General features: G+C 46.2%; 1 protein-coding gene across 1 annotated transcript in view; it reads left to right on the forward strand.

The window, feature by feature from the left end:
- LHX6 (LIM homeobox 6) overlaps positions 1–13,738 on the forward strand; it is a 209,697-nt gene that overhangs the window by 57,585 nt on the left and 138,374 nt on the right. Inside the window, exon 2 of the mRNA XM_075324911.1 lies at positions 6,371–6,553. Within this exon, the coding sequence (XP_075181026.1) occupies positions 6,371–6,553 (183 nt within the window). The remainder of the gene's footprint in view (positions 1–6,370; positions 6,554–13,738) is intronic.

The raw sequence follows: 13,738 nt of genomic DNA on the forward strand, positions 1-13,738 counted from the left end.
AAGGTAGTCCACTAGCAGCACACTCTCCATATCCCAGAACACAGACGCCATCACCTTATTGGCTGATTTTTGCACCCTGAACTTTGGACTAGGAGAACCACTGTGCCTCCACTCTTTTGACTGCTCTTTGTTTTCAGGGTCATTCAAATGAATCCAGGTCTCATCCATAGTGACCAGTTGATCCAGGAAGTTCTTATCAGTCCGGAAACGCTGACAAATGGACCAGGAAGTTTTCACTGGCTGCTTCTCTGATTTGTTGTCAAACATTTGGGACCCAATTTGCTTCCTCATGTCCAAATGTTCATGGATAATGACACAAACACGTTTACGGAGAAATCTCCATGATGTCTGCTATTGCTTTAGCTGAAATTCATGGATTTTCCAGTATGAGGTTGTGCAGAGTGTCGCGGGCGGGTAGGGCGCTGCGCTCACCCACTGCTCGGGTCCGGCTGCTGCTGCTGCTCGGTCGGTGGCTCGAGCGGTGGGCCGGATCCCGGGGACTCGAGCGGCGCTCCTCGCCCGTGAGTGAAAAGGGGAATGGTTTTGGGGATTTATTGTCCGTGACGCCAACCATGGTTGTGGTGAGGTTGTGACACCACCGCTGCTCTGGACGGGGATCCCGTGAGCGATGACAGGGAGCAGCTTGGATGTTGTTTTTCCCCTCCGTGGGTAGGGGGGTTGGTTGTCCCGGGGCCCGGTGAGGGAGGAATGGCAGGCGGGTTACGGGGCCTGGTGAGGTGCAGGGTCGCGGGGGCAGCGCGGTGCCGCACGGCACGGTGGTACTCACTCAGCCAATGATGAATGCAAAGTCTCCGGTAAAACAAACGGCTGGATGGACGGGTCCCACAGACGGCTGCGGTGGTTCTTCTCCCGGTAGGTTGGCGGTGACTGCCTTTCCCTGTACCTGTGTTATGTTCTCGGTTCTGGTGGCTTCCCACCGGTAACCCGCTCCCCAGCTTGGATGGAGGCTAAGGGAGCCCCTTTTGCCCGCAGGCTCTGGCCCTGGGAACTGTAGCCTTGGCGGTGACTGTATTTCCCTTCACGGTTTGAGCGGTTGCCTTCAATTGGGTCTTGACTGCTGGGAATAGAAACCACAATGTGTTGCTTCATTGACTAAATGATGGCTACCAGTGTCACATAATAGACTCCATCGACATATCAGGATTAGTGATGGGCGAGTACTAAAATGCTCGGGAGCTCGAGGCTCGGGCCGAGCATCTCAAAATACTCGTGTACTCGGCCCGAGCACCGAGCCCAATGTTATCCTATGGGAGACCCGAGTATTATTCTGAAATGACCCCCGGCAGCATGGAGAAACCATAAAACTGTAAATTAAAAAAAAAAACGTGCGTGTGTGTGTAAGCGTGCATATATATATACACGCGGAGTGGAGTGCGGGAGGGGCCGTAGCCGAGCGGGGAAGTGTCGGGCTAAAGGCACGGTCACGCTGTACGGGCCGGCTAATCACTGCAATTCCACAAGTAACAGGGCTGTGGCATTGCAGTGGTCTGCCAGCCAATCCCTGCATAAGGGATGGCTGTAAAAAGAGCGCCAACATGGAGTACAGCACGAGTATCGCGAGATTACTCGTTCCCTGCCGAGTAGCCCGAGTACATTGATACTCGTGCGAGTACCGAGTAGTAACAAGCATACTCGCTCATCACTAATCAGGATGTCTGTAAGGTATTTGTCTTTATGGAGTCAGGATAGTTGCCTTTAGCATGCTGGACCCTCAGCTACCTCCAGTGAATGACCCACTGTACCATGAAAATTAAGCTTTCATTGCTTTGGCTCCATCACTACTGTCTATGACAGTGTTTCGCACACTCCAGTCCTCAGGGTCCCCAACAGATCTGGTTTTCAGGATTTCCTTAGCATTGCACAGTTGATGGAATTCTTATCAAGAAGTCAGAAAGTGCCACATATTCTGTCACCTGGAAATCCTGAAAATATGATCTGTTGGGGGCCCTAAGGACTGGAGCTGGGGAAGCACTCTCATAAAAACACTGGTCTATGATGCAGATGTCAGACATCGCCAAGACATGATTCCTGAAATGCTTCTAACACTACTGAACAAATTGTGAAATGGGATTTTTGACAGATATGTTGTTTGTTAAGGCTGTCTCTACTGTTGGAGGTTATAAACAAAGACATCAAGGCAACATGTGGGGTATATATAAAATGAGGATTAGTTACCAAACTTTTAAACATCTTTTCATATGTTTAGTAATGTTGAACTTAAAGTGTAACTGTCATTTTATTATTTCGTAAATAGAGTTGAGCGGGATGCCAATAATCCGGGGCCGGCGGATCATTAACAGACTTAAAAATAAGTCCGATCCGCTCCAGAATCCGGTGCCCATATAAGTCAATGGGTCCGGAATCCGGAGGTTAAAAACGTTTGTGGAGGGGCTAGGGGGTTAGGAGCGAGCACGGCATACTCACCGAGGCGCTGTCAAGGCAGCACACTCCTTCCGGGTCACGCTGTTACCTTCCGGAGCCGACAATTCAATTTTCATTGTTTTCCTCGCCCACCGGCACGTGTTGGTTGCAGCTAGACACGCCCCCACCCTGAGTGGCAGCGTGTCAGCTAACTGCAACCAATCACAGGCGGCAGGACGGCCGGTGGGTGGGGAAAGTAGTGTGTCCGTCGCAACTGTGACTCCGGCTTTTTTTTTTTTTTTTTATATATGTTAATTAAATAAATAATTAAAAAACCCGACGTGCGGTCCCCCCTAATTTTCATCCCCAGCCATGGTAATGCCGGCTGGGGGCTGGTATTTCAGCCGCCCGGTATTGCCGCATGTATTACATGCCTATAGCTCCTCTCTTTGCCTCTAGCTCCTCTCTCTGCCTCTAGCTCCTCTCTCTGCCTCTAGCTCCTCTTTCTGCTTTTAGCTCCTCCCTGTGCCTCTAGCTCCTCTCTCTGCCTCTAGCTCCTCTCTCTGCTTTTAGATCCTCCCTGTGCCTCTAGCTCCTCCCTCTGCCTCTAGCTCTTCTTTCTGCCTGTAGCTCCTCTCTCTGCCTGTAGCTCCTCGCTCTGCTTCCAGCTCCTCTCTCTGGCTCTAGTTCCTCCCTCTGCCTCTAGCTCCTCTTCCTGCTTCTAGCTCCTCCCTGTGCCTCTAGCTCCTCTCTCTGCCTCTAGAACCTCCCTCTGTAATATATTTTATCATACAAATTTGCTTCTTTCTCTGCCAGAATTGATCAGTTATCAAACTTCTCAATTCAGAGGTAAAATCTGTATTCAGTGAAGACTTTCCCATTACTGAGATAGGGGATGGCAGGTGGTGCTGATGAGATTCTATGTGGATTGAAGAAGGAAGAGGTGGTGGAGCTCTGCCTCTAGCTCCTCCCATATTATATGGAGGACTATGGAATGCATTATACTAGCTGAAGGACTATAAGCGGTGTTTTACATTATATGGAGGACTTTGACTGGTGCGTTATATTATATGGAGGAGTGTGGAGAGTGCATTAAATATGGAGGAGTATGGGGTGTACATTATTCTATGTAGAGGGCTATGGAGGGGGTCCATTGCTCTTTATTGAAGGCTATGTGGAGGCCATTATACTATTTGGAGAGCTATGATGGAGCATTTATACATTATGGAAGGCTATTTGAAGGGCATTATACTGTATGCAAGCAATTATACAGTGTGAAGGTATGTGTGGGGTCCATCATACTATGCAGAGGGATGCGTGGTGGCCATTATACAGTGTGAAGAGATGTGAGGGCCATTACACTGTATGGAAGGCTGTGTGGGAGTCACAGCTGGGGGATCATACTGTATTGTGGTCACCATACTTTGCCATGGTAGTTAAGGTGGATTCAGTAGGGTCATCATTCTGTGTGTGTGTGTGTGTGTGTGTGTGTGTGTGTGTGTGTAGGGGACTGTGGAGGAATTCACTGTGGGGTTATTGTGCTGTGTTACAGGGCACTTTTGTGGGGGGTGGGGGACACAATTAGAACTTTTGCTATGGGGCCTTATGATTTCGATGTACGCCCCTGGTGTCACCCTGCAAAACTTGCTGGATTTAGTATAAGAAAGGAAAGTCAGGTATACTATAGCGGTATACTATGATCAGGTACGCTGCTTATTAGTAGGTCATTGGCCTGGTACATGCCCTGCAGCTCTTCCAGCTGCCTCCTGCTGGGGCTTAGGGCAGAGCTTAATGCACCCCTCTAGAGTACTTGTTGGCATCACTATTGAAAAGACGTGCTACAATAGAATCATCATAGAGAAATAAACAAGACAACATGCTGAGATAGAATTCTAAATAACATTTTCAGAAAAGCTGTTTTATTTTCATTCCTAATTTACTACATCATCTCACTGCTGATGCATATCAGTAAACAAGCAGAGTACATTTTTCATATTTTGCAATCCACATGACAATTTCTGCCTTATCCTTCTGGGTTATCCTGTCCACACAACCTTTTGCTTGTTCTGGACTTGTGATGTGGTCCTACACTGAGGTCCTGGGTTCAAATCCGACCAAGGAAAACATCATCAACAAGTCTGTATGTTCTTTCCGTTTTTGTAGGCGTTCCCTATGTGTACTTTTGTACTATAAGCACATAGCCGGCTCTAGGCTTTCATGGGATCCCAAGCGAAAGAGTCTTACTGGGCCCTTTTAACTTATGAAACGGGGGTGGGGTGGGTAGGCAGCTATCTTCCCCACATGCGGTCTTCCCCCCTGTGTGCTGTCTCTTCCTTGTGTGCTTTCTCCCCGCATACACTGTTTCCCTCCCTTTTATGCGCTATCTCCCTCCCCCTGTGCGGTGTCTCCCTCCCCCTGTGTGCTGTCTCCCTCCCCCTGTGCGCTGTCTCCCCCATACGATGTTTCCCTCCCCTTTATGCGCTATCTCCCTCTCCCTATGTGCTGTTTCCCTCTCCTGTGCACTCTCTCCCTCCCCCTGTGTGCTCTCTGCCTCCCCCTGTGAACTGTCTTCCTTCCCCTGTGCCCTGTCTCCCTCCCCCTGTGCTGTCTCCCTTTGCCCTGTGCTATCTCACTTCCCCCTGTGTGCTCTCTCCTTCCCCCTGTGCGCTGTCTCCTTCCCCTTGTGTGCTGTCTCCCTCCTCCTGTGCACTTTCTCCCTTTGCCCTGTGCTATCTCCCTTCCCCCTGTGCCCTGTCTCCCTCCCCCTGTGCTGTCTCCCTTTGCCCTGTGCTATCTCCCTTCCCCCTGTGCGCTGTCTCCCTCCCCCTGTGTGCTGTCTCCTTCCCCTTGTGTGCTGTCTCCTTCCTCCTGTAGACTTTCTCCCTTTGCCCTGTGCTATCTCCCTTCCCCCTGTGCGCTGTCTCCCTCCCCCTGTGCGCTGTCTCCCTCCCCCTGTGTGCTGTCTCCTTCCCCCTGTGCGCTGTCTCCTTCCCCCTGTGCGCTGTCTCCTTCCCCCTGTGCGCTGTCTCCCTCCTCCTGTGCGCTGTCTCCCTTCCCCCTGTGCGCTGTCTCCTTCCCCCTGTGCGCTGTCGCCCTTCCCCTTGTGTGCTGTCTCCCTCCTCCTGTGCACTGTCTCCCTTCCCCCTGTGCGCTGTCTCCCTTCCCCCTGTGCGCTGTCGCTCTTCCCCCTGTGTGCTGTCTCCCTCCTCCTGTGCACTGTCTCCCTCCCCCTGTGCACTTTCACCCTAATGTAGGCTGTCTCCCTCCCCCCTGTGTGCTATTTTCCTCCCCATGTGTCCCGTCTCCCACCCCCAGGGCATTTTTTCTCCCCCACTGTGCACTTTGTATCCCCCTATGCGCTGTTCCTCCCATGCACTGTCGGCAGCAGAGCGGTGTCCACTATATTGGGCGGTGCATGAGATCAGCGCTGCCCCGCAGATGATGTCACTAGTCTCTGCTGGGGATAATGACAACTCTCTGCTGCTGGGTTATTATTATTCACAAGCCGACAACAGTCCAAATCTGGATGCTGCACTCATTGCACAGGGCGAGGAGGGAGACACTACACAAGGAAGATAATTACCCAAGGCTCCATACACCAGTAATACTCTATAAACGCTGTCCGGCACGAAACATGGACGGAGTCCCCAATAACGAATGTGCCCCCCCCCATTTGTGTAGGGCCCGACACTTGCCCGGGTACGCCGAGTGGCATGTTGGCCTTGTTTAGGGAACATTCATTCTTCACCTACTGTAGACAAACGCAAAAAAAGCCTGGTCATACAAAAACTGCACAATGCACTGGCATCCTGGGTTCAAATCTAACCCAGGAGATCATTGGCATGGAAATGGAGCACCAGAAAAATGTTAAAGTAATATGAAATACTGTAAGTGCCGTCATAATTAAAGGGATATATTTCATATAATTGTGTCTGTAATATATTTTTTTAATTCTTATGGTCAATAATTGCATATTTTTCATTCCCAGTCACAGTCAGATGACGAAAATCTGCCATGTAATTTGGAGAAAGAAGACCACTCATCACCAAGCCCTCCCTCAACTCCATCTGTGTGCTCCCCACCATCTTCCTCTTCCTCTTCTGTACCTTCAGATGGGAAGAACATCTGCTCCAGTTGTGGATTGGAGATCCTAGACAGATACCTGCTCAAGGTACGGATATTCACATTATTAGAATCACCAATCATAAATGAACAAGTAAATGGTTACTGGTATTCATGTTCATTGGTGAATGCTTAAAAAGTAGGGGTGGGTTAAGGAGGTTGACAGTTGTAAACCTTGTTCACAAGCCATTGAGCATCCAAGATATGCGCCACCACATGACAAAGGCTTAAGGGTACTTTACACGCTGCGATTTCGCTAGCTAGCAAGCGAGTGTACCCACCCCCGTCGGTTGTGCAACACGGGCAAATAGTTGCCCGTGGCGCACAACCTCGTTAGTCCCCATCACACGGACTTACCTGCCCTGAGACGTCGCTCTGGCCGGCGAACCGTCTCCTTTCTAAGGGGGGCAGTTCGTGTGGCGTCACAGCAACGTCACACGGCAGGCGTCCAATAGAGGTGGAGGGGCGGAGATGAGCAGGACGTAACATCCCGCCCACCTCCTTCCTTCCGCATTGCTGGTGGAGGCAGGTAAGAAGATGTTCATCGTTCCTGCGGTGTCACACACAGCGATGTGTGCTGCCGCAGGAGCAACGAACAACATCGTACCTGCAGCAGTAACGACATTAAGGAAATGAGCGACGTGTCAATGAGCAACAATTTTTCACATTTTTGTGCTCGTTGATCGTCGCTCATTGGTGTTACACGCTGTGCGTCACTACCGACGTGACCCCGACGATATATCGTTACCGATATCGCAAGGTATAAAGTACCCTTTAGATACTCACTCCATCTTATATAATTGATAATCAAGGACCTACAAAGCTGCACAGGTTCATATACAGTATGTGACTATTAGAGATGAGCGAGCACTAAGATGCTTGAGTGCTCGGTACTCGAAACGAGCAGGTTGGATGCTCGGATGGGCTCGGATGGTCTCAACTAGAGCCGAGTGTAAGGGAAGTCAATGAGAAACTCAAACATTTTTCTGATATACTCTTCCGGAAAAGTGCTTGGTGCTTGAGTTTCCCATTGACTTCAATTACACTCAGCACTAGTTAAGCCCGTCCGGGCGCCCAACTTGCTCATTTCGAGCACTGAGCACTCAAGCATCTTAGTACTCGCTCATCACTAGTGACTATGGGTTGAAGTAAGTAAAGTATCTTGTAGTGTTAAAGGATTTGTAGGAAAGTGGACCCCATATGCTGTAAAATACCAAAAATAAGAAACAAAGTAGATACTGTGAGAGAACAAAATCCATTTTGTTCTTTAAGTGTCCAGCTTGCCTTATAACTAATGATGTCATAGGGTTCAGATAAGATTGATGGTAGGGGAAGTTTCACATTTCTGTTCACGCCCCTACTTCTCCTGTTGGTGCATAGTTCAGAGGGACCTTATCCTTTGTTTGTGACCCTATACAGTCAGGGCCAGAAATATTTGGACAGTGACACAAGTTTTGTTATTTTAGCTGTTTACAAAAACATGTTCAGAAATACAATTATATATATAATATGGGCTGAAAGTGCACACTCCCAGCTGCAATATGAGAGTTTTCACATCCAAATCGGAGAAAGGGTTTAGGAATCATAGCTCTGTAATGCATAGCCTCCTCTTTTTCAAGGGACCAAAAGTAATTGGACAAGGGAATCTAAGGGCTGCAATTAACTCTGAAGGCGTCTCCCTCGTTAACCTGTAATCAATGAAGTAGTTGAAAGGTCTGGGGTTGATTACAGGTGTGTGGTTTTTCATTTGGAAGCTGTTGCTGTGACCAGACAACATGCGGTCTAAGGAACTCTCAATTGAGGTGAAGCAGAACATCCTGAGGCTGAAAAAAAAGAAAAAATCCATCAGAGAGATAGCAGACATGCTTGGAGTAGCAAAATCAACAGTCGGGTACATTCTGAGAAAAAAGGAATTGACTGGTGAGCTTGGGAACTCAAAAAGACCTGGGCTTCTACGGATGACAACAGTGGTGGATGATCGCTGCATACTTTCTTTGGTGAAGAAGAACCCGTTCACAACATCAACTGAAGTCCAGAAAACTCTCAGTGAAGTAGGTGTATCTGTCCCTAAGTCAACAGTAAAGAGAAGACTCCATGAAAGTAAATACAAAGGGTTCACATCTAGATGCAAACCATTCATCAATTCCAAAAATAGACAGGCCAGAGTTAAATTTGCTGAAAAACACCTCATGAAGCCAGCTCAGTTCTGGAAAAGTATTGTATGGACAGATGAGACAAAGATCAACCTGTACCAGAATGATGGGAAGAAAAAAGTTTGGAGAAGAAAGGGAACGGCACATGATCCAAGGCACACCACATCCTCTGTAAAACATGGTGGAGGCAACGTGATGGCATGGGCATGCATGGCTTTCAATGGCACTGGGTCACTTGTGTTTATTGATGACATAACAGCAGACAAGAGTAGCCGGATGAATTCTGAAGTGTACCGGGATATACTTTCAGCCCAGATTCAGCCAAATGCCGCAAAGTTGATCGGACGGCGCTTCATAGTACAGATGGACAATGACCCCAAGCATACAGCCAAAGCTACCCTGGAGTTCATGAGTGCAAAAAAGTGGAACATTCTGCAATGGCCAAGTCAATCACCAGATCTTAACCCAATTGAGCATGCATTTCACTTGCTCAAATCCAGACTTAAGACGGAAAGACCCACAAACAAGCAAGACCTGAAGGCTGCGGCTGTAAAGGCCTGGCAAAGCATTAAGAAGGAGGAAACCCAGCGTTTGGTGATGTCCATGGGTTCCAGACTTAAGGCAGTGATTGCCTCCAAAGGATTCACAACAAAATATTGAAAATACAAATATTTTGTTTGGGTTTGGTTTATTTGTCCAATTACTTTTGACCTCCTAAAATGTGGAGTGTTTGTAAAGAAATGTGCACAATTCCTACAATTTCTATCAGATATTTTTGTTCAAACCTTCAAATTAAACGTTACAATCTGCACTTGAATTCTGTTGTAGAGGTTTCATTTCAAATCCAATGTGGTGGCATGCAGAGCCCAACTCGCGAAAATTGTGTCACTGTCCAAATATTTCTGAACCTAACTGTATAAAATGGTCACATGTACTAATAAAGAAGAAGTCTTTCAGTACACCATATTAAGTGTGTGCTTTATTGATTTCCCGAGCGTTCGTAAAACAAATCTTATTAATTTGGAGTTCAAAAGGCATAGAAGGATTGTGTTTCGCTCAGGATACTCACACTCTCCGGTTCCAGTACCGGGTCGCTGCCGCTGCTCCACTCTAGGTGTTTTGGCTGCAGCGGTGATATCCCTTTACCAGCGCACATCACTGCTGTAGCTAATCAGTGACCTCGTTGGCTCGTGCTGTCTACCTCGTCACGGCCACAGTACTCAGTCACTGGCTGTGATATACTCTATCACGTCAGCCAAAACACCTAGATTGGAACAACAGTGGGGATCTGGCACTAGACTCGGGGAGGCGAGTACCTGCCAAACCTGTTATCTTTGGTATTTTACAGTGTATGGGATCCACTTTCCAGAAAGTGGACAATTCCTTTAAGAAACCATGTTTCAGGCATATGTTTTGACTTATTTGTGCACATTTGTGAATGGATGATCCTCAGCCTATTACAGTAGCAGTAAAGTAGATAAGATTTTAATAAACATCATTCACACTCTACAAATTAAATTGAAAAGCACATTAAATCCACATCAGTTCTTTATTTTATTATCATTGATTTTAGATTATGACGCGAATATACAACAAAATCAGCATTTAAACCATGAGAAGTTCACTGCAGGTCCATACAAAACACCAAACTGAGCTTTTCCATCATGTACAAACCTATACTAAGCTTTTTCAGGCAAATGTCGCCTGAAAAACAGCTAAAAAAAAGCAAAAAAGAATGAAGGTATGCACTGCAATGTCAAAACGACTAGTGAGCATGTGTTCTGTCTTTGGTAACTTTTCTAACTGTTTCAAAAAAGAAGTGACTAGTCAATTCTTCTGGCGGATTCCATTTCGAAGCCGCCACTATGTTATATAAAAAAAGAAAAAAAATTGTTGGTGGTAAAGAAAAAAACTACAAAAAACAAAACGAAGAAGACACGTAAAAACATCCAAAAGATGTAAACCCCCCCATTATGCACATGTACCCTAAGGGCTGTTTGTGAGTGCAAAATGAAGGAGGCAACTGAAGATGTATGTTGGTGGAGAAAGTGGCTGGTGCTTATTCTTATGAATGTTAGTGCTGTTTTTGGATCATAGTGGCACTTTTATGTTTTTTTGTTTTTTGTTCTGACACTTGTTTTTGCAATTTTACCGCACTTGGAATTTCTTTCCTTTTTCCAGTATAATATGGGGCAGAATGAATGGTGACATTCAAAAGTACAACTTGTCCCACAAAAAGGCTAGCCCTTGTAGCCCTCTTAAGGATATATTAACAGAAAAATAAAAAAGTTATGGCTCTTGGAAGAAGGGAATGACAAAACGAAAAACGGAAAATCGACGGGAGGTGAAGGGATTAAGATAGAAAATTACTTAATTTATTTATTAATGCTGATGTTTAAAAATGGATCAAGTATAGATGTTGTTATATGGATGTAAAAAATGAACCTACAAATGGTACACGGATGCTGGGCAATATGGATGAAAATCTTCTGATTTTTTTTGGATGCCCATATGAAGCTAGCCTTACTCTGATCCAACAGTCATACCGTTAGTTACTCCATTTGCTCCAACATTGCTGCAGAACATATGATAGCAAAGCATTGAGAGACAGAGTAACAAAAGTATGATTCCAGGATCTGACTATACAGAGTTTGTTTGTAGTCTGTTACCTTGGAGACATATAAATCTATTTAGGAGCTGGATACAAAAAACAATAGGAATTTTTAATAATGACTACTTGCAAACTTGCTTTGTTTTTTAATGTAGAGGAATTAAACTAGTAAAAATTTGAAATGTATACATCGACTTTATGGCGCAGACATTTATTTAAGGAGATTTGTCTAAGATGTTTTGTGGTTACATGCTACTGACAGAAAACTGGAGCTGTTCAGAATAATATTGAAATTGTGAAGTATTAATACCCTGTTTCCACAAAAATAAGACCTAACCCAAAAATAACCCCAAGTAGGATTTGGGGGGATTTTTTGAGTATGCCTAATATATACTGCACAAAAAATAAAGGGAACACTTAAGGCTAGTTTCACACTTGCGTTCAGCGGAGTCCGTCACTATGAAGAATAGCGCAGTCCGTTAACGCACTGCGCTATTCTCCATAGACTTGTATGGACAACGCACTGTAACGCAAGTGTCTGCATTGCATCCGCTGGACGACGCAGCGTCGTTATTTTGACGCTGCATCGGGCGGAAGGAACACAGCATGTAACGTTTTTTTGAGCAGCGGAATCCTCTGGATTCCACTGCGCATGCTCTCTCTGGCTCCCTCCACCCGTAACCAGGGTACACATCGGGTAACCAAGGAACCCTGGTTACGTGTGCCGGGAGCCCGACACTTCGCCGCTCGGCTCCGCCCCCTCCCGCACTCCGTATGTACACACACACACACACACACACACACACACAATCGCGCGCGCACACACACACACTCACCTATCCCCCAGCGATGCAGTCCCCGCGGTACTGACGTCCTCACCATGGCCCCGCTCGGCTCCACCTACTTCGCACACCGCCCCCTGCCCCCGGCCCCCGCACACATTGTCGGCGATCACCCGGCGACCGGCTACTCTGAGTGATCAGCTGATCACCCGGCGGCCGGCTACGGGGAGTGATCAGCTGATCACCCGGCGGCCGGCTACTCTGAGTGATCAGCTGATCACCAGGCGGATTGCGATATTTTGTACGATCCGTAGCATTGCGTTGTGCCACTATATGCAACGCATCCGTTGCATGCGTCACACAACGCAATGCTACGGATCCCATCCAACGCAGGTGTGAAACTAGCCTTAACAACACAATGGTATTTTAGTGATCCCTTTATTTTTTTGAGCAGTATATAAGCCCTACTCCAAAAATAAGCCCTGGTTATGGTATCCATGCAGCTAAAAAGTTAAAGAATACAGCAGGACTCTTCAGCAAAGAAAGCAGACACCCCCAAAGGAAAGCAGACTAAAACAATTACAGTTGGCAAGTGATGATGGTGGATGGGCTCTCACACAGAGATCTGTGTGGCTGTCAGGTCCTTCGCTGTTCCAGCTGCATTGCACTGCAGCTCTCACAAACAGATTGGGTACAAGTATCACTCTGCGCGAGTGATACTGCTTCCAGTCAACAGGGGAGCCAACCTCAGTAGAACTCAGGGGGACCTGACAGCGAAACAGATGTGTATGTGAGAGCCCATTCACTTGCCAACTCTAATTATTTTGGGTCTGGTAAGTGCGATTCTTTTAGGGGGTGTCAGCTTTCTTTTGGGGGTAAACTTAGCAGTACATCGAGAATAATACATTTAAGCAGGTAATTTAAGCTTTTGTAAATATAGTATGTACCCACCACTATAGGACTGGTTCTGCACCACGAGAATGGCAGATCAGATAATAAATTGTGCATCTGATCAATTATAGGATTAAAACAAAATGCTGATGTTCCAGAATGTGATGACTGACTAAATTTGAATGAATGTTGATTTTTTTTGTTCAGGAATAAAAGTGGATTGTTGTTCATGGGAAAATATAAGACGTCCCTAGGAGCAAAGAATAATATAAGACCCTGTCTTATTTTTAGGGGAAACACTGTATTATTTGTGCAACGTATTGTTTTATATTATCAATGAGGCCCGAACAGATTCTTTAATGAATATCCTTATGTTAAGAAACGTCAAAGGACACACGCAGTCTTACGATTACTCCGCGATTGTATAGATGTTTTCTCTTTCGTGCACTTTTGATCATTTCTTTAAAACAACATCAAAAACATTTCGGACTTTCTTACATCACATATGACTCATGTTATGACTTTCTCCGATAATTGCTGCAAAAGAGAAAACAGAGCGAGGGCAAAGCCGGCATGATGAAATGACAGGCGACCTTCAACCCCTCCTGGTGACTGGCAATCACTTAAAAGGGATGTGTTCTCTCCATACAAGTAGAGTTTATTTTCCATTACTGGTCACAATGTCCATATGGACATAGTTTAAGGTTTTTTTTTTTTCCAAGGAAACAAGTGCTTGTGCTTCTTATTTTACAATCTATTTATTCAATAAATACTTTTGCAATTTGCAATGTTTTTTT

Source organism: Anomaloglossus baeobatrachus, chromosome 9 (assembly GCF_048569485.1).
Source record: "Anomaloglossus baeobatrachus isolate aAnoBae1 chromosome 9, aAnoBae1.hap1, whole genome shotgun sequence".
Classification (NCBI taxonomy): domain Eukaryota; kingdom Metazoa; phylum Chordata; class Amphibia; order Anura; family Aromobatidae; genus Anomaloglossus; species Anomaloglossus baeobatrachus.